The 23,123-nt window shown below is 40.3% G+C and overlaps 1 protein-coding gene across 1 annotated transcript; it reads left to right on the plus strand.

The window, feature by feature from the left end:
* On the plus strand, nt 19,752-22,324 carry LOC104700750 (putative cullin-like protein 2). Its single transcript, XM_010416314.2, has 8 exons — nt 19,752-19,868; nt 20,701-20,855; nt 20,966-21,059; nt 21,135-21,320; nt 21,400-21,447; nt 21,532-21,735; nt 21,842-21,919; nt 22,083-22,324. The coding sequence occupies exons 2-8, from the start codon at nt 20,719-20,721 to the stop codon at nt 22,116-22,118; spliced, it is 783 nt and encodes a 260-aa protein (XP_010414616.1). The 5' UTR covers nt 19,752-19,868; nt 20,701-20,718; the 3' UTR covers nt 22,119-22,324.

Genomic DNA, 23,123 nt, shown 5'->3' on the forward strand with positions numbered 1-23,123 from the left:
ATGGGAAGATCGATCTGAAGCTCGGGGAAGACCTCACTATGCAGCTTAACATTTGGGAAATTATGAAAAAACCTACAATAGCTGGTCGAACCTTCTGGATAGAGGAGTTATAAAAACTGCGGGAGGAGGCATTTGAGGAGATTGCTTACAAACAGCGCTGACAAATGATGGTAAAGAGGGATTTGTGCATCAAGAAATGGAGCTCTACAAGGAGCTGCTTGATACTTATAGAGAATTCATCAAACCAGAACTAAGTGAGGGCATAAGGGAAGCTGAAAGAGAGGGAGTGATGCTCGACAACAGAAGTTCAGACATGTCAGTATTCACCTCCTATGTCATGTCGTGCAGTTGCTCAACACCAGCCCACCCGGACGCTAACACGATCGCCCCATCGAGTAGGATGATCGAGCACAACCTCGAGTAGAAACTCCAAACCACTGATGATTGGTCCGAGTCTAAAGTGTCAAAAGTGGAACTCAAACCTCTTCCATCTGGGCTAAGGTACGCTTTCTTAGGACCTAATTCAACCTATCCAATGATCGTCAATTCTAGCCTGCCTGAAAAGGAATTGAAATTGCTTTGCACGCAATTAAGAAACTATAGGAGAGCAATAGGCTATACTCTAGATGATATCAAGGGTATATCCCCTGATCTCTGCACCCACCGGATAAACCTGGAGGATGAATCGTACTCTAGTGTAGAACCTCAACGTCGGCTATACCCAAACTTGAAAGAAGTGGTGAAAAAGCAAATTCTGAAGTTGCTTGATGTTGGAGTTATCTACCCCATCTCTGATAGCACTTGGATGTCCCCGGTTCACTGCGTCCCGAAGAAAGGAGGAATCACCGTCGTCAAAAACGAGAAAAACGAGCTAATTCCCACAAGGACGATAACCGGTCATCGAATGTGTATTGACTATAGGAAGCTTAACGCGGCCTCGAGGATGGATCATTTTCCCCTGCCTCTCACCGACCAGATGATGGAACGACTAGCTAACCACCCGTACTATTGCTTCCTTGATAGGTATAGTGGATTTTTCCAAATACCCATACACCCTGTTGACCAGGAGAAAACGACATCACTTGCCCTTATGGCACTTTTGCCTATAAGAGGATGCCTTTTGGCCTGTGCAACGCTCCCGCGAATTTCCAAAGGTGCATCACATCCATCTTCTCGGATTTAATCGAAGAAATGGTGGAGGTTTTCATGGATGACTTTTCAGTATATGGAGCTTCTTTCTCGTCCTGTCTGTCAAACCTCTGCAAGGTGCTGAAAAGGTGTGAAGAAACCAACCTAGTGTTAAACTGGGAAAAGTGCCACTTTATGGTCCAGGAAGGAATAGTTTTAGGGCACAAGATCTCAGAAAAAGGGTATAGCGGTCGACAAGGCTAAGATCGAGGTAATGGTTCAGCTACAACCTCCTAAATCGGTGAGAGATGTCAGGAGCTTTTTAGGGCACGCAAGGTTCTACAGGCGATTCATTAAAGACTTCTCTAAGATCGCACGACCGTTAACGCGGCTCTTTTGCAAGGAAGTAGAGTTTATTGTCGACAAGGACTGTTTAGATGCCTTCAATAAGATAAAGGAGGCTTTGGTGAGCGCGCCAATAGTTCAAGCACCTAACTGGGACTATCCCTTCGAGATTATGTGTGACGCGTCAGATTATGCTGTGGGAGCAGTACTGGGTCAAAGGATAGATAAAAAGCTCCATGTGATCTACTACGCCAGCAGAACCATGGACGATGCCCAGACGAGGTATGCGACAACTGAAAAGGAGCTCCTTGCTGTGGTTTTCGTGTTTGAGAAGTTCATAAGCTACTTAGTCGGTTCGAAGGTGATTGTCTACATGGACCATGTTGTCCTGCGGTACATATACTCAAATAAAGATACCAAACCTAGGCTCCTCAGATGGATCCTTCTTCTGCAAGAATTTGACATAGAGATCCTGGATAAAAAAGGAATTGAAAACGGGGTAGCAGACCATCTGTCCAAAATGAGAATCGAAGATCCACTCCCAATAGACGACTCAATGCCCGAAGAAAGACTGATGCACATCACCTTCTTGGAAGAAATGAGCCACATGATAGCTTACTCAACCCCGAATCAGCCAGGTCGATCGAGTTGATGGCAATCGAGTCGGCTGAGCTACCATGGTACTCAGATTTCGTGAACTACATGGTGTGCGAGGAAATTCCTAACGACTATGACGCTCATAGAAAGAAGAAGTTCTTCAGGGATGTCAACAACTACTACTAGGATGAACCTTATCTTTACAAAAAAGGGACGGATGGCCTGTTCAGAAGGTGTATAGCAGAGGAGGAAGTCCGAGGAGTATTAAAGCACTGTCATGGGTCCGCCTATGGAGGACATTTTGTCACCTTCAAAACAGTCCAAAAGATACTCCAAGCTGGTCTTTGGTGGCCAACCATGTTCAAGGACGCACAGCTCTTCATAGCAAAATGTGATTCGTGCCAGAAGATGCCTCAGCAGCCAATCTTAGAAGTAGAAGTTTTCGATGTCTGGGGAATGGATTTCATGGGACCTTTCAACCCACCCTCGAATGGAAACATGTACATCCTAGTGGCAGTCGACTATGTCTCAAAATGGGTAGAAGCAATCGCCAGCCTGACAAATGATCACAAGGTCGTAATGAAGATGTTCAAAAACATCATTTTCCCAAGATTTGGAATCCCAAGAGTAGTGATCAGTGATGGAGGAAGCCACTTCATTAACAGGGTTTTCGATGGCTTGTTGAGAAAGCACGAAGTCAAGCATAAAGTCGCAACAGCTTATCACCCACAAACCAGTGGACAAGTGGAAGTAAGCAACAAGCAGATCAAAGCGATATTAGCCAGAATCGTGGGAATCACAAAAAAGGATTGGGCATTCAAGCTGGATGATGCGTTATGGGCTTAAAGGACTGCTTATAAAACACCGATTGGGCGGACCCCTTTCCAGATTCTTTACAGAAAAAACTGTCACCTTCCGGTCGAGGTTGAATACAAAGCAATGTGGGCGACCAAGCTGCTGAATTTAGACAAAGACTGCTCAAGAGAAGAGAGCAATGGATCTCCACGAACTCGATGAGATACGGCTGGAGGCTTATGATAATTTGAGGATCTACAAGGAAAGAACCAAAGCTTTTCATGACAAGAAGATCCGACACAAGGATTTGAAAGCTGGAGACAAAGTCCTTTTGTTCAACTCAAAGCTTTGGCTATTCCCTGGGAAGCTCAAGTCAAGATGGTCAGGACCCTTCGAAATTAAAGAGGTTATGTCCTATGGAGCGGTGACTTTGCTAGGTAAGGATGAGACTGAATTTACTGTGAATGGGTAGAGAGTGAAGAAATACATGGCAAATGAGAGCACAGAGGTGGGATCATCTCTGCGTCTCGTCAATCCCGCGCCAGTCTAAGATGAACTGAAAGTCAAGCTTAAAGACTATAAACAAGCTCACTTGGGAGGAAATCCCAAAGGCAGGTTTGTAAATATAATTTACATTTTAAAGTCTTTTCTCTCTTAAGTCCTTTTGCCCTACCCGATGAGCTACGCGATACCCCCCTCGATCAACCCCTAGGATGCTGGTCTGAGTAAGTCGTCCGTGCATATCACCGAGCTCTCTGACGAGCAAACACTGTCACCTGCTGAAGCCGGAGACGACCCTGGCTACACATTGGCGAGTATGGAGGCTGCTGCAACCTCCTTCTTCACCAACCCATAAGGTACCACTTTCATCCAATCTTTGTAAATAACATTGCATTTAGTTTATTTCATTTTGTGTGATTCTTGGATTCTTTTTCCAACTTTTATTTATACAGAGACTGTGTAATTTAAGTTTGGGGGAGGGTCCAGAATATTTTTAACTTTGTGTTTTATTTTCTTAATTTTCTTATTTCAAATTTTTGCATGCTAGTTTTATTCATTTGAGTCCGCATCTATGTGCATTGAAAACCTCAAAAAAAAATTTGAAAATTAAAAAAATAAAATAAAAAAGAGTGTTCATGTAGTTGCATTTACATATTAGGATTGAGTCTAATTTGTTTCATATAGGATTGTTGCATGCGCATCTTAGGGGACAATGATTAAAACTACCTTGTTTAAAATCAAACCTTAGGATTGAAGCTATAGCCCTTAGTCACAGTTCATTGTTGCTAGATCAATCTTTGGAAAAAAATGAAAAATCTTTGCTTAGAACCTTGTGTTTTTTGAATGCTTCCTCCACTTGCTTGAACATTGGAACATCTCTATATTATTGGACTTAATTTGAACTTAAATTGTCTTGCTTATGGAATTTGAATACTTGCTCATGGTAACTCTAAATTCGGGTTAGCACTCTATGTCACCAATCTTTTTCGTTTAACCCGATCTGTTTGTCCTACCCATGAACCCAAACCTTTCTTTCAAACCTTGTTGTGAATTGTTGAGTGAGGCCTTTTTCATTGTGCTATAGGTTGTGAAACCTTGAGAGTATTGATAACGACAAAGAACTGCCTCTTGATTTAGCTAAGTTAGAATTTGAACTAGCTAATAGATTCGGTTTTGAAAGATAGGTGGTTAGTATGTTTATTTGGGGTTGGGTTGAGGAATAATAAAAAAACAAAAAAAGTCCCTAAGGTTAGAATAAATTAGCTCTAAGTCTCTAAGTAAAAAAATAAGAAAAGATCTTGTTATAGTCTCCTAGAAAGAAAGAAAAAAGAATAAAAAAAAAAAGAACGAGAGAAGAGAGCTAGAAGTTTAAAATTTAAACTTTAGGGAGTGAAAAAAAATAGAGTCAATGAGAAAATGGTAGATTATCAAGACTTAAGCTTTGTATGCCCAAATTGTTCTCAATCTTAGATAGTTTTCACAACTGTCTAGCATGCCTTCTTTTGAGAGAAAACCACCCAAAGAATTTGCCTGAAACCACCTTACTAAAAAGCCTTGCCCTTGAAACCGATTGCGCTTGATTCACCTTCCATTTGCAAGAATTCGCCAAACACTTAATTGAATGTGAAAGAGATGTTCTCTACTTTTAGGTTGAGGTTGAACTAGATCGATGCATGGTAATAAGCATAGAAAAATATTTGTAAGTATGTTGATTGATTTAAGCAACATTAAACTATCTTTAAGGACTATAGCTTGAATCCTTCGCTTAGTATATAAAGGTTATGAGTCCCCATTTTCAAACCGCACTCTCCTACTTTCTTGTTAGAGGAGTAGCAAGATTTAAGTTTGGGAGTCTGATAACTCTCTAATTTACATGTTTTTAGCATCCTTTTTGTCCATATTTTGCATTATTCATACCCTTACCTTAGCATTTTTAGATCATTAACTGTAGGAATTCACTTTTAGGCCATTTAGGGTGTTGCATTTTTGCATTTGCATATTTTGGATGAAAACAGATGTTTAAGAGCCTAAAATGGGGAAAAACAAAGACAAACCCGAAGATGTACCCGAAGGAGCCATCAAGCTGGAAGAACGAGTCCGAACCCCAACACGATCAAGGAGGATCCAAGAGCATGAAGACAAACCCAAAGATCTATCCGAAGACTAACTCGACCTCATCCTCATGTACCCCATCGAGTAGACCCTCGGACAGGTCTGGAAAGCTAGGTCAAAGGGTTTTCCATATATAAATCCCTCCTCTCCTTCCTCGCAAACGAGCATGCCGCAAACCCTCAAACCAGAAAGCGAGAGCTTCTGTGAGAGAACTGAGCGACTCAAACACTTTTCCCTTTTGTTTTAGATTTTTTTTCATAACTTTTTATCATTCCTTTAGAATGCTATCTTGTACTCTTATCCGTCTACTTTATCGTTTAATATAATGCAATTTTCGTTTATATTTGCTTTGATGTTTCCTGCTATCATTTCCGAGTAGTGTAGTATAGTTTCTAGGGATAGGATAGATGATTTTGTGTTCTTCATCGGTTAGGATGTCTTAGTTGATTGTATATGTTTAATAGATTTCCTTCTAGATTGGTGTTCTTAATGCTTTCAACAAACCGAAAGGGTGAGATTATATCTAAGGTGTTTTACCACCGAGAGGTGTAGATGAGATGCTTGAATCAACCAATGCTAGAGGTTTACTCACTTAGCCTAAGAGATTAGATGAGTAAGGGGTTTACTGACAATAACGAATCGGATCTTAATGCCTGCTTTGTCATGTTTCTCCAACGAGAGTTGGGTAGGGGAGTGATCAAGGTTGATTGTTTCTATCACGAGAGTGTTTTAACAAGATTTTAGAGATTCATTGTCTAGGAAATATTTGCTTGAGGCATGTAAGACATCTGTACTGGTTAGGAACACTTAGGATTCGATTACCCCATCCTTAGAAGCTTTCGTATTTTAATTGCTTGCATTTCTATTCATCACTCGATGTGTTACCCGAACAGGTACACGATCACCTGCTTCGAGAAACCCCTCGAGTTGTTCATACCTTCTTTGCTTACTCGATCACCCCACCCGATCCTGTACTCGAATGCTTGCATCGAGTGCTTAGCTCGTGTGGTTCCTTGTTTATATTCTTTTCTTTTATTATTTTAGGATTGTTAGACAAAACCCCATTATTGCTTGACTTGACTTGCATTGTTCTGATTGCATCCTTCCTGCTAGCATAAACAACCATTTGGATTGATAACCCTTTGTACTACAACTACATAGGGAATTGATACCCTGGGTGAAAAACCTGTTATCATGTTAACCACAAATCGACGGTGCAAATCGGATTTTTGGCTTTTAAGATGGATATGAGCAAAGCCTACGATCGAATGGAATGGTCGAACCTGGAAGCGGTCCTGAGTCGGCTGGTATTTGAAGGTAAATAGGTTTAATGGATTATGTGGTGTGTTAGTTCAGTCTCTTATCAAGTCCTTATCAATGGGCAGCCCCGAGGTTCTATTTTCCCAGAACGGGGCTTACGTCAAGGGGATCCTCTTATTCTGTATTCGTTTATTCTTTGTACAGAAGTTTTGATTGCTAATATTAAAAAGGCTGAGAGGGAGAAAAAGATCACTGGTATCAAGATAGCTCGTGATTGCCCACCTATCATTTGTTATTCGCAGATGACAACCACTTTTTTTGTAAAGCAGAAGAGGATGAGTGTAAAAAAGTTATGGATATCATTGGTCAGTAAGGTAAAGCATCGACTCAAGAGGTCAATGTTGCGAAATCATCTATTTTGTTTAGGAAAAAAAGTACCAGAACAAGTTAGAGAACAACTTAAAACCGTCAATGGTATTTTTAAAGAAGGGGGAATGGGTTCCTATTTGGGTATTCCTGAAAGCCTTGAGGGTTCATGTAATAAGGTCTTCAGCTATAATGACAAAATATTTATCAAAGGGTGGAAAAGAAATTTTGATTAAATTCTTTGCTCTGGCCCTCCCAACTCATGTAATGTCATGTTTTAAACTTACTCAGGAATTAACATCTAAGTTAACTAGCCCCATTTCAAATTTCTTGTGGAGTTACAGTGATAAGGATAGAGGATTACATTCGGTGGAGTGGGATAAGTTGTGTAAGAAAAAGATAAAGGAAGTTGGGGTTTTAGAGCGCTTGATAAATTAAATGATGTGATGCTTCCTAAACAGTATTGGCAATTGGTTTTAGAAGGGCAGTGTCGGTCGACACTAGAAGGGTGTCGGTCGACAGAAACCTTTTCAACGGGCGGCTGATACTTGTTTCCCTAGTTTGTTTGTGTTTGTTTTGTTGCTTGTTAACGCCGGTTTCTCAGTTGCTTGTGTGTATAGCTGAGTAGATGGGAGGATTGCCTCACTAAGTATTTATGATAATACTTACGCATCTCAATTGTTGTTTGTGCTGTGCAGGTATGTGACGTAGAAATCATGGTGATGAGGAAGATTATCTAGGGTCTCGGTTGTGTATTATTGGTTATAGGTTGTTATGTTGTTGGAAGCTGGCTTAGTAGTATGCTAGGTTGCCAGGATCTTCAAGCTTCTTTGCTACTACCTTGTTTTGAATGATAGCACTACACTCATAAGTTAAGATAATCATTCCTTGTAGAGCTTTCTTCTTCTTCATAACTGCATCTTTGAGGAACTTGTTGTATGATGCGTTCAACAAGAATGCATCAATAATTGACATTGTAATAGCAACATCTTTCATTTTTGTATCAAACATAGCTCTATACTTGTCCACTTGTTGCTTCTTAAACCTACCAGGAAATGGCAACATCTTTACTTTTCTTGAGAGCTTCATCAATGGTATTATCTTGCTTTGGTTTCTCAACCATTTTACTCTTCCATTTGTCAGCCACAACCTCTTCAGCTTCTACGTCTTTACCAGAATCGTTTTCTAGTAACTCTTCCTCATCTTCATACTCAACTACTACCTCCCCTTATTTAGGTTCAATGTCCTTATTGAGCTCTTTAGTAGGCAACTGCTTACCACTTCTCAGCGTTATGACATTGATATACTCCTTTGGGTTTGGTTCCGGCTTTCCCGGTCGTGAGCCCATTTGTCTCGCTGTAGAAGAAGAATCTTGTCCCTGGACCTGTGTTTGCAACCTCTCAATCTTAGTATTCAACTCACCATAGACATTCTCAACCTTTGTGGGCATAGCTTTCATTTGAATAGCAAGCTCAATAGCACATCTCCCTTTTCCTTCTAATAGTTGGCAAAGTAGAGCATTTGTATCATCTGCTTGGCCTTGAGGGTTTGGTGCATTCAGTTGTTGCTGAGGTTGGGAATAGGTTTGAGGCTTGATTTGGTAGTTCCCTTGAGGTTTAGGTTGGTAGTTGGGCAGGGAAAGAAAACCGGGAGGTTTTGTGGTGTATAAGTCTGATCTTGCGGGTTCTCCACATTGGTTTTGTGGTAAGAGAGGTTTGTCGTCCGACATTGGCCCTCCTTCTTCTTAACGAACAACACCGGCGCTCCCCACGGTGATACACTAGGACGAATAAATCTCTTGCCCAAAGGATCCTCCAGCTGCTTCTTCAGCTCTGCCATCTCTGCTGGAACCTTTCTGTCAGGTGCCTTAGATAACGGCGTCGTCCCAGGTTCCAGATCAATCATGAAAGGATCAGACCGAGGTGGTAACCCCTGCAACGACTGGCACACATCCTCAAACTCCTTCACAACCTGAATACCGCTAACCGTAGACTGCCCCACTGACTCTGGCATCGATATAGTAACTAGATAAGCCTCTTGTCCCTTCTTGATCATCTTCCCCGCCTACATGGCCGAGCTCACGAGACTCTCTGAAATCGGTCTCACTCCCTCAAAAACCAACTTCCCTCTAGGACGCTCAAACTCCACTCTACCCTGATGACAATCAAGGTGAACCATATGATGATGCAACCAATCCATCCCCAGGATAACATCATACAACTCAACCGGGCTAATAAGCAAATCCGCTGGCCATGACTCCCCTGCGATCTGAATATCAACTCCCCTCACCCGTCCAAGAACTCTCAAGAACTTGCCTCCCGCAGCTCTGACAACTCCCACTTGCTCCCAACGATCTCCTCAGATATTAGCGCTCTTTGCGCACTCCAGAGTAATGAAGCTATGGGTAGCTCCATAATCAAACATAATGTGGGACCTAACCCCGCCCAACAACAAGGTCCTTACACAAACCTCATGTGCTAAGAACCTAACACTTTATCACATGCAAAACATAAAATCTGAACCTACTGAAATGCACAAAGTCTAGGTACCAGAAATTATACATGTGATCACCCCAGTACTGGTTCCTCAAGTTTCTACCGTCGTGTACACCCGCGGTGCCTGCTCAATCCATGCCACCTGCTGCACTCTAAGCTGCACTCTAAGCCGCTACTACCATCTGCTGTAACTTGGGACACTTGGGCTTGATATGCCCAGGCTCCCTACAATGATATCATACACAAACCGCTGATTGTGCCACTGTCGTAGCACTCCTGTGGGGACAGCTAGCTACTCTATGCTCCATGCTACCTCACCCGTAGCATCCTGCACCACTAGGCCTCTGCGTAGCCTCCCACTTCCTCTTGCTTCCCTGTGCAGGCTTGCCGCCCTAGCTAGAACCTCCATGATGCTGAGTCTTTCTAGGCTGAACTACGGGACTAACCATCACTGATTGTGCTCGGATGTCCTCCTTAATCTCTACCATAGTCTCAACCAGCTCTGCACACCTAACATAACTCCGCCCTCTGCAGTGGAACCTCAAATCCTCACGAAGGACCCTCATAAACCTCTTGATCTAAGCCTCCTCGGACTCTATCGCCTGACCCCCATAGATCAGAAATTGACTGAACTCCACGTCCAGCTCCCGCATTGACCGAGTCCCCTGATATAACTGTAAGAACTGCACCTCAAACCGGTCAAATGCCTCCCTAAAAAAATACTTGCGGTTGAACTCCTCCACTAAGTCAACCTAAGACATCTCCCTCTGCACCCTCCTAGCAGCCACCGATCTCCACCACAAGTGAGCATCACCAATCAGGTTGTGAACTCCTATGTCCACCCAAAACTCCTGAGGACATCTGAGAGACTGGAAGTTATGTTCCACTCTCGCCCTCCACGCATCTGCAACGGTAGGATCCTAACCACCCAAAAACCGCTCAGTACCAATGTTGCCCATCTCTCTCAATATACTTATATAATGAGAATGAGCTCCTACATCCGCAGCTACTGGCTCCTACACCTCTGGAGCTTGCGCCTGTACCATTGCTGTAACGACTTGTTCCCTTGGTACCGGTGGTACATGAGATGGTACGTACGCGGTACATGAGATGGTACGTCTGCGGTATGGATGCGGTACGTCAACCAGTGCCGATAAGTGTCGACAGCAGTACGACAACCAGTGCCGATAAATGCCGACAACGGTACGACAACCAGTGCTGATAAGTGCCGATAGCGGTACGACAATCAGTGCCGATAAAGATCGGTAGCGGCAAGCGAATGTGATTGATAGCGGTACCAACCTCGGAACGAGAATAGGACAAATCATGGTCTGTAAAGGGAAATGGCTGCGATTCGATAGTCGATGGGATTCAGATGAGAATGGAGATTTCGAGACTACCGAAGTAGTGAACAGATGTTTGAGTTGAAGGAAAAGGGATCCTTGGCTTACATTGTAGATGATGCACACATGTTTGAGTTGACAGTCTGAGTGATAGTGGGAGTGAAAGTCCTAGTGATGGTGATAGTGATAGTGAGAGTGATAGTGAAGTAGGATTATCCGGAAATGGTCGCATCAGTGAACGATGGATCGGGCCGATGGACAAGGATGGAAATATTAGATTATGGGCCGATGGGTGGCCTGGGAACTCGGAAATCTTGCGGAGATTTAAGCCAACTCACGGGAAAGGAAACCCGAGAAAAATGGAAACTCGCGGAAAAGGCAAAGTTGGTCGGATAAGGATAGATGCGAAAAATATGGGAAGTTAGGGGGGTGATAAGGCTTATCGTTTTGAGGCAAGTCGAGGTGGTTTAGTCGACCCTATATAAAGGATAGAAACCCTTAGAGAAATTCTCTAGAATTCGCATAAGACCTTTTAGCCGCCGCAAGAGAGAGAGAAGAGTTTCCATAGAGCTTGACCAAGAATTCCCTAAGTCTAGATCGAGAGAAGAACGGTAAGTCTTCTACCACCTTGATCCGTCGATAGTTTATGGTTCATACATCGGTGGTTAACGATGTTGATCTGTCCGTGTAGAGGCGGCGATCAAAATTGGGCATAGGAACCTAGAGATTAACACCGTAGGTCAAAACCAAAGGTGAGTGCGTGACTGTGGCCGAGTTCCATGGTTGATTCTCTTGACCCGTGGTTTATTTAATCTCATTAATTGCTTGTCTTGGTTAATGGTTAATGTGTTCTATGGCAATATGAATGGTGGTTGGTCTAAACGACTTAGGCAACTATCCTATGTGAATTGTTTGACTTGCGTGACTTGCTTGGAATATACCCTGTGTCGGATTGAGATTGTTGAGTTGAGCTTAGTGAGACGGGATGATCGCTCCACTAAGCAAACTTGTTTGCTTACGCCTCCTTTTTATGGACGCAGGAAAAGAAAGGTCCGGTGATTAGGATTTTAGTGGCTGACCAGCTCGTGTGATGGAGGCAAGGGAGGAAGAGGATGGTGGCTTGGGTAGTTTTAATTATGGCTTTTATTTGTAAGGATTGTATCGGTACCATGCATGGTGTTAAGAATGATTTTTTAAGGATAATTTGAATATCTAAATTAATGAATGCGTATTTTTAAGTTATATCACCTGATTTACATATCCGTTGTTGCATATTGTTAAAAGAACGAGTAGAAATTTTATAGGCCCTAAGAAATATTTTTGGCCTGTACGGCCATGTATGGGATTTTAGGGTCGGGGTCTTACATTCCACCTGCTAGGACTCCCGCTCCTAGAACCCTAGCATCACCGACCAACCCGGCACCAACACCGCCCACATGGAGTCTCTCAGTGCCTACAGTCCTATCGGTACCCCCACCGGACACATTCATGGACCCCTCCTGGAAACCCTGAGTCTCGCCGACGCCCTCAGTTGTCACACTATGATCTATAGTATCCTAACCGATGGTGTGACACCCCGGCTTTAGATACTTGCGGAGAGGTTTAAAAGAATTGATTTGGCCACCTATGTCACCAAAGTGCATTTATATTTTTGGTCTAGGGTCTTGAGAGAACTCCACAGTTAAGCGTGCTAATGCTGGAGTAGTCTCAGGATGGGTGACCTTCCGCAAAGTGACTGTCGGAACTGTGCAAGTGAGGACAAAACACATGGAAAGATCATGTGGTGATGTGTAGAGATGGTAACAAGTCTTTAAAGTTTCTGGACGTAGAAAATCGGCCGTTGAATATAGACGGGCTCACAAAACTAGTGAGAGGACGTGAGGCCCATTTAGGAAGGTGGGCCCATGGACTGGGATTGGACATGGGGCCCACTAAGAGGTGGCGGTCGGGGTGTTACATTTGGTATCGGAGTCGAACCTTGACTCGTGGGGAATAGATTGCGCTCACAACGTCGAGGGTGACGGTCATGGTGCGCAACGAGGACGTTGCGATCTGTTTGTGCGGTTGAATTGTGACACCCTAGTTTTAGATACTTGAGGAGAGGTTTAAATTAATTGATTTTGCCACCTATGTCACCAAAGTGCATTTATCTTTTTGGTTATAGGTCCTGAGAGAACTTATCAGTTGAGCATGCTTATGCTAGAGTAGAGCATGCTTATGCTAGAGTAGTCTCAGGATGGGTGAGCTTCTGGGAAGTGACTATCAGAACTGTGCGAGTAAGGACAAAACACAGGTAAAGATCATGTGGTGATTTGTAGAGACGGTAACAAGTCTTTAAAGCCTCCCGGACGGAATAAACCGGTCGTCGGATATGAATGGGCTCACGAGTCTAGTGAGAGAACGTGAACCCATCAAGGAAGGTGGGTCCATGGACTGGGATTGGACATGGGGCCTCTTCCCCTATCACGACCACGTCCGCGTCCACGACCAGCCACAACACCACCTCTAACCATCTGCACTACCATGAACAAAAGACTAAGCAAGCAATCTCAACAAAACAAAAATGAAAAACTCATTGAGGAATCACATTTTGGGCTTGAAAAGTGTTTTCTAGGACTCCATGCCACACACAATTGACTAACTCACATAATCAATTAAACATGCAAATCCACAACATCCACAACAGACACAACATCCATACTGAAACGTCCCATACCTACTAGCCACCTAACCACAAACACACCAAACATCGTAAATAACCAAAAGATTCCAATAATCAATAACCAATAAATAATAAACCAATAATTCAATAACTCAATCCAGCAGAATCATAAACCAACAATCAACATCCTAGCAACATTCTATGACTCAACTCTAGCAACGTAAGAGAAGCCAAACAACAAATCAACGAGCCACTAAAACATCCTCCTCTTCATCGCCTTGATTCCAAGATCACACTTTGCCTTTACCTGCACCATAACACATATGAGATGCCTGAGTAATTTATAAACACTCAGTGAGGCAATCCTCCCATCTACTGGGCTATACACACAAGCAATTGAGATATCTCTAACCATCAAAACAACAATCAAAAAACAAACAACAAACCAGGACACTACATCGACCGACATAGCGACACCAACCCATGCATCGACCAACACCAAGTGGGGTTGCATCGATCGACACAAGCTTGCATTGACCGATGCAAGGTTCACCTGCATCGACTGATATCAACACTGGATCGACCGATGCATGCTCGACATTTCACAAAATCTCTAATTGCATCGATCGACACCTCCAAATGGCATTGATCGATGCTCCTAGGTCAAATTGCGTCGCCCTCGCATTACATCAACCGACGCACATAGTGCATCGATCAACGCACATGTCGAGCATCATCTTCCCCGAAGCTACTTGTCGGATCTCCATTCCTAAACCACCAAAACGCAAGCCAATGCCACAAAGAAGCCTCCTAAAGCCATTAGAGACTCAACAACATTCTAACAAGCCAAGGAATCAACCATATAACACATAAACAAGCAAAATCAGAGAATTTTTGAGAAGTTAAGTTGGAGACTTACTTCGTCCAAGGTGGCTGGAGTGCCAATGTTTAGCAAGTTAGTAATTTTCATGCTGGTTAGGTGGGAGCTGAGGGTGTGGCCGGTGTGCTTATTGGTGTTGATGGAGGTCCAGCGGCAGAAGAAAGGATTAGTTATTCTAGGGGATGATTAGTTCCCCGGAGGGGATGAGTAGTTCCCTTGGTACAAGGATCTCGAGGGTGACGATCCGAGAGTGAGACGGTATGGCTCGAGAATGACGGTCTGAGAGTGCAGGCGGTGCAGTTTGAAGGTTGCGACCTAAGAATGTATGAGTGAGGGAGAAAACAATGTCTAGGACATGGATATGAGCATAGTGATTGGATGTACACCTCGGAGGTCGGGAGTGATATTGGGTTTTGGGTTGTGCTTACCAGTGGGGTCAGGGTTTTGTGGACTGTTGGGTCACGGGGGTGTGAGGACTATTGCGACAGTTGCTTAGGGAAACCTTTGCTGACGTTGTTCAGTCCGATCGGAGGATTTACAGGCCGTGGTGACAGATGCGCGGAGTTCCTTGGCGGATGGATGATGTTGCGGGATTCACGGATGAATCATGTTGGTGGGGAAGAATTGTAACATCCGTGTTCCGGGATTATATTTTGAGTTGTGTCGATTAAATCAAAAGAGTGGATTTTTAATTAATTTCAGTTTAATTAATTTTTGGTTTAATCTAATTAAACCAAAAGCCCTAGTAGTCTTTCTAATAGTGATATCTCCTTCTCATTTTTGTGGATTGTCGACGCTAGAGTCTCAGAAAAAGAGAGAGAGAGCCTTGGTCGATTTGGTGTGAAGGAGAAGGAGAAAGAGATCAACAAAGCTTTATCTTAGAGAGAAGGAATATGAGTAGAATCGTTAAGGTTTGGGAGAAAACAGTTACGACATATCAAATCGTTTTCAAAGGTAACGAAATTTAATAGAGTAATTTGCAAGTCTTTCATCGTCATTCTATTTTTTACAGAAGTGAATTTGGATTTAAACTCGATGAGTTATTGGCAGTTTCGTGAGACACGCATTCTCAGACGTGAATTGGGACTATCGGGATTGTAACTGAGATCTTGTCTGGTTTCCAATCGGCACGAGATTTTGTGGAATACTTTGTGACGCATCGGGATAACTTTTAACTGGAGGGATTTGATAGTTAACGGTTGGTTTTTATTTTTAGAGTTTAGTCTTTGAAACTGTTCTTTTCTAGTTTGCTTTTGGTTGTGTGATTTGTTGTAAGATGTTTCTGGACTGTTTCAGATGCGAGGAGAGTCTCTCCTGGTAAATTTGTTGTTAGAATCATTTGTTAAGGTGAGTGCATGACCATGAGCTTATCTGAGCGATTTGGTTATATGACTTGTTTTGTGTGATGATATGTAGGTGTGGTGAATGTGTTATTGGATCATCTGTTCAATGATTGGGTTGTTATGTTTTATATGTGGTTGTACTCTTGATTTCCTTGTGTGTATAGCTCGTAGATGGGAGGATCGCCTCATTCGGTATTTCTGGTAATACTCACGCATCTCATTGTGTTTGTGGTGCAGGTAATGCATGTGTAGTGTGGAATCATGGCTATGAGGAGGAGGATAATCTAGAGTCTCGATTGTGTGTTCTTGGTTATGTTATTTATGTTGGAACCTAATGTTGAAGCATGTTAGGTTGGTAGATAGAATGGTTAGGAAGGATAATGTATTGGTGATTATTGTTATATGTATTGTTGTGCATGTTATTGGTTGGATGGTAATTAAATATCATGGGCTATTTGATTATATTATTATTCTTATTAAAAAAAGTGGTTGGTTCGTTTCAGCTTAAATCATCGCGATTAGTTCTGCATAATCCGTCTCGAAACTCTAACAAACAGCTCCGCAGCAATTCTACTTTCTATGGCTCAAAGCAGAGCTTCCAACTCCGAATAGAGCGGAGAAGGACTACGTCTAAGACTTCTAGCTTCCAACACTAAAGTATGAGCATCACTATTACAGCACCACCATCCCAAGCCTGAATTGGGCTTTGAGACTTTCCAGGAGCCATCTATTTGACAACGGGAACCCTGACCTTGAATCACCATAGGAACCAAAAAATCTGGTGGATTTGTAGAACATGAAAAAACCTCTATCTGAGATTGTGCATCCTCCCATAATATTTTCTCACACAAGCCTGATTAACTACCTCATCTTGCGTGAGCTACGTGCCTTGAAAAACTTTTGTATTCCTATCCTTCCAAATTGACCATAATATCCATGGTAATTAATGTAGAGAATCTGGGTCTCCTGATTGAGATGATCCTCTCCACAAGTGTAACATCCGTGAACCAAATTGGTCGAGTTGGGGATGTATGTCGATCGACCCAAGTGGTGTGTCGATCAACACCAACAGTTTCTAGTTCGATCGGTTAGATTTAAATCGTCGAATTGGAGGCAATTGGGTTTAGGAAGACCCTAAATCAAAGTATATATGCTGGAAGTTGACCTAGGGTTCGGGAATAGCCTCATTGTTGATTCCAGAGAGAAAATAGAAGAGAGAAAGTTGCTCTAAGAGTTTTTGGAGATTTCAAGCTGCTCTTGAGAGATTTGAGGCTTGGAAGGTGATAAAAGCTGGTAGAGAGGCTGTTTGTGTGGTTTGTTGGTCAAAATCTTCTTGTTGCAAAGGTGAATGCATGACCATGGCGTATCTAAGTTTGAGATTCTCTGATTTTCGTGTTTATGTGTTGTGTGGTTGATTCCTTTGTTTGTTGGTTGATTTTTGTGGTTCATGTGGCTCTGTGAGACTCCTATTTGGTTCTGTTTTGGACTTCGTACGTTTGGCGGAGGAGATCTGGCGTGCATCTTCGAGGAGAACAATGCTTGGTAGTTGCCTCCATCGACGCAAGGTGTGTCTCGCTCGACGCATGTGTAAGGACAGCGCGACAAACATACGAGCATTGATCGATGCCATGTGAAGGTGTCACTCAATGGAAATTAGGGTTTCCGCAAAATGTCGAGCATCCGTCAATCGACACAAGGTGTGTGTCGGTTGACGCAACCTATGTCGTGTCGATCGACACCAACCTCTCAGCAGGCGGCTGATACTTTTTTCTTGGTATGATTGTATTTTTGGTTGTGTGATGGTCATTGAATTCTCAATTTCTTGTGTATATAGCCCATTAGATGGGAGGATTGATTCACTAAGTATAAGTGATAATACTCACGCATCTCAAATGTTGTTTGGGGTGTGCAGGTATATGTGACATGAAATCATGGCGATAAGGAGGAGGATGATCTAGAGTCTCGATTGTGGTGTTGGTTATGTTATTAATGTTAGAACCTTGTATAGAAGCATGCTAGATTGTTGGATACAGTAGTTAGGAATGATATTGTATTGATGATTATTGTTATATGTATTCCGCTGTGCATGATATTGTTATTCTGGTTAGTTAGTGATGTTTATGTTGTTGGTTTAATTAAGTAGTATTAGATGCTTAATGATATATATTTGAAAAAAACAATGGGGTTGTTTCAACAAGGTAGAATCCAAATTCAAGAACACTGACTCATAAGGAAAACCCTTTTGTGAAACCTAAATCGGAGAAAACTCTCAAACTTTACGCGAGCATGGACACTCAAAATGAGCATGGTTAATTGTCTCACACGCTGAATCACATCTCTTACACCATGTACCACACTGAACACCGCGATGAGCTAATCGATCCGTCATTGGAAGAGTGTCAAATGCAATTTATCAAAACAAATGCTTAATTTTTGGTAGAAAATGGAAATTCCAAGTATGGGCACTCAAAGCAGTACATGTTGGGCCACATTCAACCTCTTCCACCATCTCCCTCGCCAACCCATAACCCAACTTCACTGAATATTTCTCTAATCTTGAATGATGTGATACCAACCGATATGGCTTAAAAGTCATGCTGATAGCCATACTCCATATAATTTGAATACCAATCGGATTCATAAACCCCTGAATAATAGGTAAATGCCACTCCCTAGTAACCAAATTAATTAAATGATTAACCATTAAATTTGGATGAAAAAGTCTACCCCTACCATTTGCTGGTCAAAGATGTTGGCGGGGATTCAAGGATCTCGCCATACTGAAATATTATAACACGATCCCACCACCCACCTTTCACCACGCTCTACTAAGCTTTTTGTCGAGAAAATGCTCCTCTAACCAAATGACGGTGAATGTGGCTTTATTTTTTGTTCCTAAATTACCGACCTTGCAACACCTGGGTAAATAAAAAATTCGGAAATTGAATTAAACGCCAATACTATTTAGCAAGAATCGCATCGTTGAATTTCTCCATAGCTCGAAACCCCAAACCTCCATTACTTTTTTTTTCACACAACTTATCCCAAGCCACCCAGTGTAGTCCCGATCCTTATCACTAAAACTCCACCAAACATTCTATATGGCACTTGTTAACTTAGATGTCAAATCCTTGGGAAGTTTAAAACATGACATCACATAACTTGTTAACTGATTTAATAAAAATTTCCTTCCCACCCTTTGTTAAATATTTTGCGGACCAACCATTCTTCCAATCATTCAACCTATCACAAACATAGCTAAAGACTTTATTATGTGAGCCCTCAAAAAGCATTCAGGTTCTCAAAATCTTTTTTAAAAATGAGAAATTCAAACCCCAAAAAGAAAATTAAATTTTATCAAATAGCTAATCTTATAATAAAGAAATTTCTATTAGAAAATTAATCAAAGTTGAATAGTTAAGAAGATATATTGAAAGGTATTTTTGAAAACAGATATCTACAAAAGGGTATTTCTAATAATTTCTCTATGGTTGAGTTTTATTAGATTTAATTCTGAATTTTATGCATAGTTATTTTGAATGGGAAAAAATCTCATAAAGGTTAACTGGATATACTAATTATTCTTATAATATACTATATCCTTGAAACATTTTTAAATAAATCATTTCTATATAAATAAATGATTAAATACATGTATTTAAAATTCAGTTCAGAATTTCATTTCTCTTAATTTAATTATGTATGATTCTGTATATAATCTTTTAATGATAAATAATTTGATTTTCATATTCATAAGTATTAAAATTTGTAGATTAAATCATAAAGTAGAAATTAAATTGGATTAGATTTTATGTTACTTTTGTTTTGTTAATGCATTTAATTGTGTTTTCATGTAAGAAAATCCCAGGATGATAAATGCACCCATTGCTTCCATTGGGAGAAAATTCTCGTAGCTCTTTTAGATGTAACAACCTTGTATAGGATATATTATAGGCATTTCCTCATTCACTTGTAAGCTTCTCATTTCGCATCGCTAATCGAAGTAGGTGAAATAGAATTCATACTATTGGGAATCTCCAGGTACGTGATACCTGCAGATAATCGATTACATCTGGCAAAATCGCTAAGCACATCATTTCTATCTCGATTAATAACAATGTTTATAAAAAAAAATCAGTCATCCGATTACCCTCCGTCTAATCCGATTATTTTATGCCTAATCCTATTACTTTCTACTTAATTTTATGTATACCGATTATTTTTAGAGCTAAATGGAAATCAATATTCTTGTTTTATTAGGAGTTTGTGATTTTTTACTATAATTATTATACAAACTTTTGATAAAAATCATAAAATCTTGTCTTAAAAATATGTTTTATGTGCTTACCGCAAATTTGAAAAACAAATATCATAGTTTTATATTTTATCTGATGTCTTTCTATTAGCGCGGATAAAACTATACATATATTTAAATTTATGTTATTTTATTTTATTATTAATTTAATAAAATAATCCTAAAACTAGTTTCCAACTAAATCTTTTTTAATCTCTGATTTTATTCCTAGGCACTAAATCCACCCCTAACTCCTGAGTAGGCCTAACAACTTGTAAACAAACTCTTAGTTAAGAAGAAATTTTGAATAAGGTTCTACACAGTTCTTGGTGACTTTTTTTTTTTGGCAAACACAGTTCTTGATGACTTTCAAAAGATTGTATCGTGCTCTTGAATCGTTTTCTTTCAAATTTGTGGTTCTTTCTCTCTTGGTGATTATTTCTTGCGTTATCACAATGGATGCCGTAACATTTTGCAGTTGTTCTTTTGGTTTTCTAATTAGTTTTAGTTTTGAATGCCGATGCGAAAGTATTGATAATAACCTCAGAAATATTTTTCGTGGTTATTACTTTATTACAGATCTTGATTCATTTTAGAATGATGGCACTACACACAAAATTTACATTTGAAGAAGGATGGTCCTTCGTACAAAAAGATGTTATCAAGCTGATAAAAATTCTAGAAGAAGAGTCTGAACCACGATTTGACGCTCTGCAAATTTTCTACTTTTACACGTACGTAGGCCATCTTATTATTCTTATGTAATGTTTGGAATCTTATGATATGTTATTGTTAACTATTACGTACGGTTACTTACCACAGTGATTTCTCATGTGATTTAAAGAAATGCCTACAAAATGTGCACCCATAAACCCGCTTATGAAGCAGAGCTTTATGAGAAGTATTGCGAAGTGATTGAAGATTATGCTATACAAACTGTGAGTATCAAAAGATATTCCTCTTATTTTTCATAAGCTTAAGCAAATATTTAATACTTGTTTTATGTGGTTTAGGTGTTGCCATCCTTAAGGGAGAAGCATGGTGAAGATATGCTAAGAGAACTTGTTAGGAGGTGGAAGAACCATAAAATTCTGCTCCACGGGTTAACCTGGGTCTTTGGTTATCTTGACAGATACTTTATTCCTCGGAGACGCATTCCATCACTGAGTGAAGTTGGCTTGACGTGTTTTCACGACCTGGTTTGTCATGCATATCCCTATACTTCTAATGTTCACTGCCTCAAAAGTTTCTAACGGATTATGCAATTATGTACGTCAGGTTTATCGTGAGATGCAGTCCACGGCCACAGAAGTTGTACTAGCACTTGTACGTATTGGTATTTTGTAATGAAAAAACTCCGGTCGAACCTGATTCTTGAATTTTATATCGAACGAAACTTGTATTTGCCAGATTCATAAAGAACGTGAGGGAGAACAGATTGATAAGGAACAAGTGAAAAACGTATTAGAAGTCTATGCGAAGAATGGGATGGGAACTATAGAAAGATATGAAGAGGATTTTGAAAGATTCATGCTTCAAGATACTGTATCTTACTATTCTCGCAAGGCATCAATGTGGATGAAGGAGTGTTCTAGCTCTGATTATTTGCTAAAGGTATGTCGCCTATATATATGTAATTTTATTCGATTTCAGCAAAGTAAATATATATATATATATATATATATATATATATATTAATGTCAATAGTTTTATATGGCAGTGTGACTTGTGTCTAAAAAGGGAGAAGGAGAGAGTCACTCACTACCTTTATTCAAGCACTGAGCCCAAACTAGTTGAGGTTTGTTAATTATGATATTATTTATTCATTAATATGGAATTAATCAAATTTTGACGAGGGAGATCTTTTGATTGACTTGCTTGTTTATATTGTTCACTTGTTTCTTATGTTTCTACACAAAATAGATTTATATGTATATAACTTCTTTTAATGCAATTTGTAGGCATTGCAGGAGGCCTTTAAGATCTTTTATGTCTAACAAAAAAGTGGCAACAGTTTGCGTTAATATCGTGAGTGAAGAAGAAAACTGTGGATGATCATATGCTTTGGATTTCGTAATAATAAAATAGAAAACTTATGACTGATTGGGTGAGATTAATAAGGTAAACTATGATAGTACTTTTTCAGTTTCTCTCCTTCTCTGATAGTTCATCATACTATACAACACCAGAATAATGGCAAATACGGTTGCGTAAATATATTATCCGTCGGGCGAGGACATGACGTAGGAAGAATTTGGTACAAATACACCAAATTTATAATATTAGAAACAAAATGATAAGCTCAAATTAACCCTAAACGAAAAAACGAAAAAACGGGAAGAGAGAATAGTGAATGAAAAATTCAGAGAGTGCCATAGTCTTCTTCTTCTTCTTCTTCGCCGAGTTCTGTGTTTCTTCCCCTACGAATTCGCGCCAATTCGTGGCCCTGAATCGAGTCGCTTCTCTCTCACACTCTCTCTCTTCCTTCTCTTTCTCTACGTTTTTCCTAAAATATATATCTCTCAATCAAAAAAGATTTTGTTTAGTTAAAAACTTTAGTGAAACTAAAAAATAAGTTATATTTTAGAAAGAGAAACATATTTATTAAAAACAAATCTATACTATTAATTGGGAAGCACACTTAGTAATAAAAAAAAAGTACAATAAAACCAATATGCCATACAATGCCCCTACGAAAAAAAAAAAAAGAATAAGAAAAAAAAAATTTAAGGACAAAGAGGTAATCTAATTAAGTGAAAACACGCGTCCTTAGATGTGCGATATTACTCTATTCGATCCTGTTTTTGATACAATCATTTCCAAACAGATACCTGTGAACAAATACAATAAATAATTAGAGAGATCAATATGTTGATAGATAGATCATAATAAATATTGTATTACGGAGAATTAGGAACCAACCATATCAAGACTATTTCAAAATTAGCTATTTACTCGCCTACACACAATCATGTAATCAATCTTTCAACCATACTTTTAAA

Source organism: Camelina sativa, chromosome 7 (assembly GCF_000633955.1).
Source record: "Camelina sativa cultivar DH55 chromosome 7, Cs, whole genome shotgun sequence".
Classification (NCBI taxonomy): domain Eukaryota; kingdom Viridiplantae; phylum Streptophyta; class Magnoliopsida; order Brassicales; family Brassicaceae; genus Camelina; species Camelina sativa.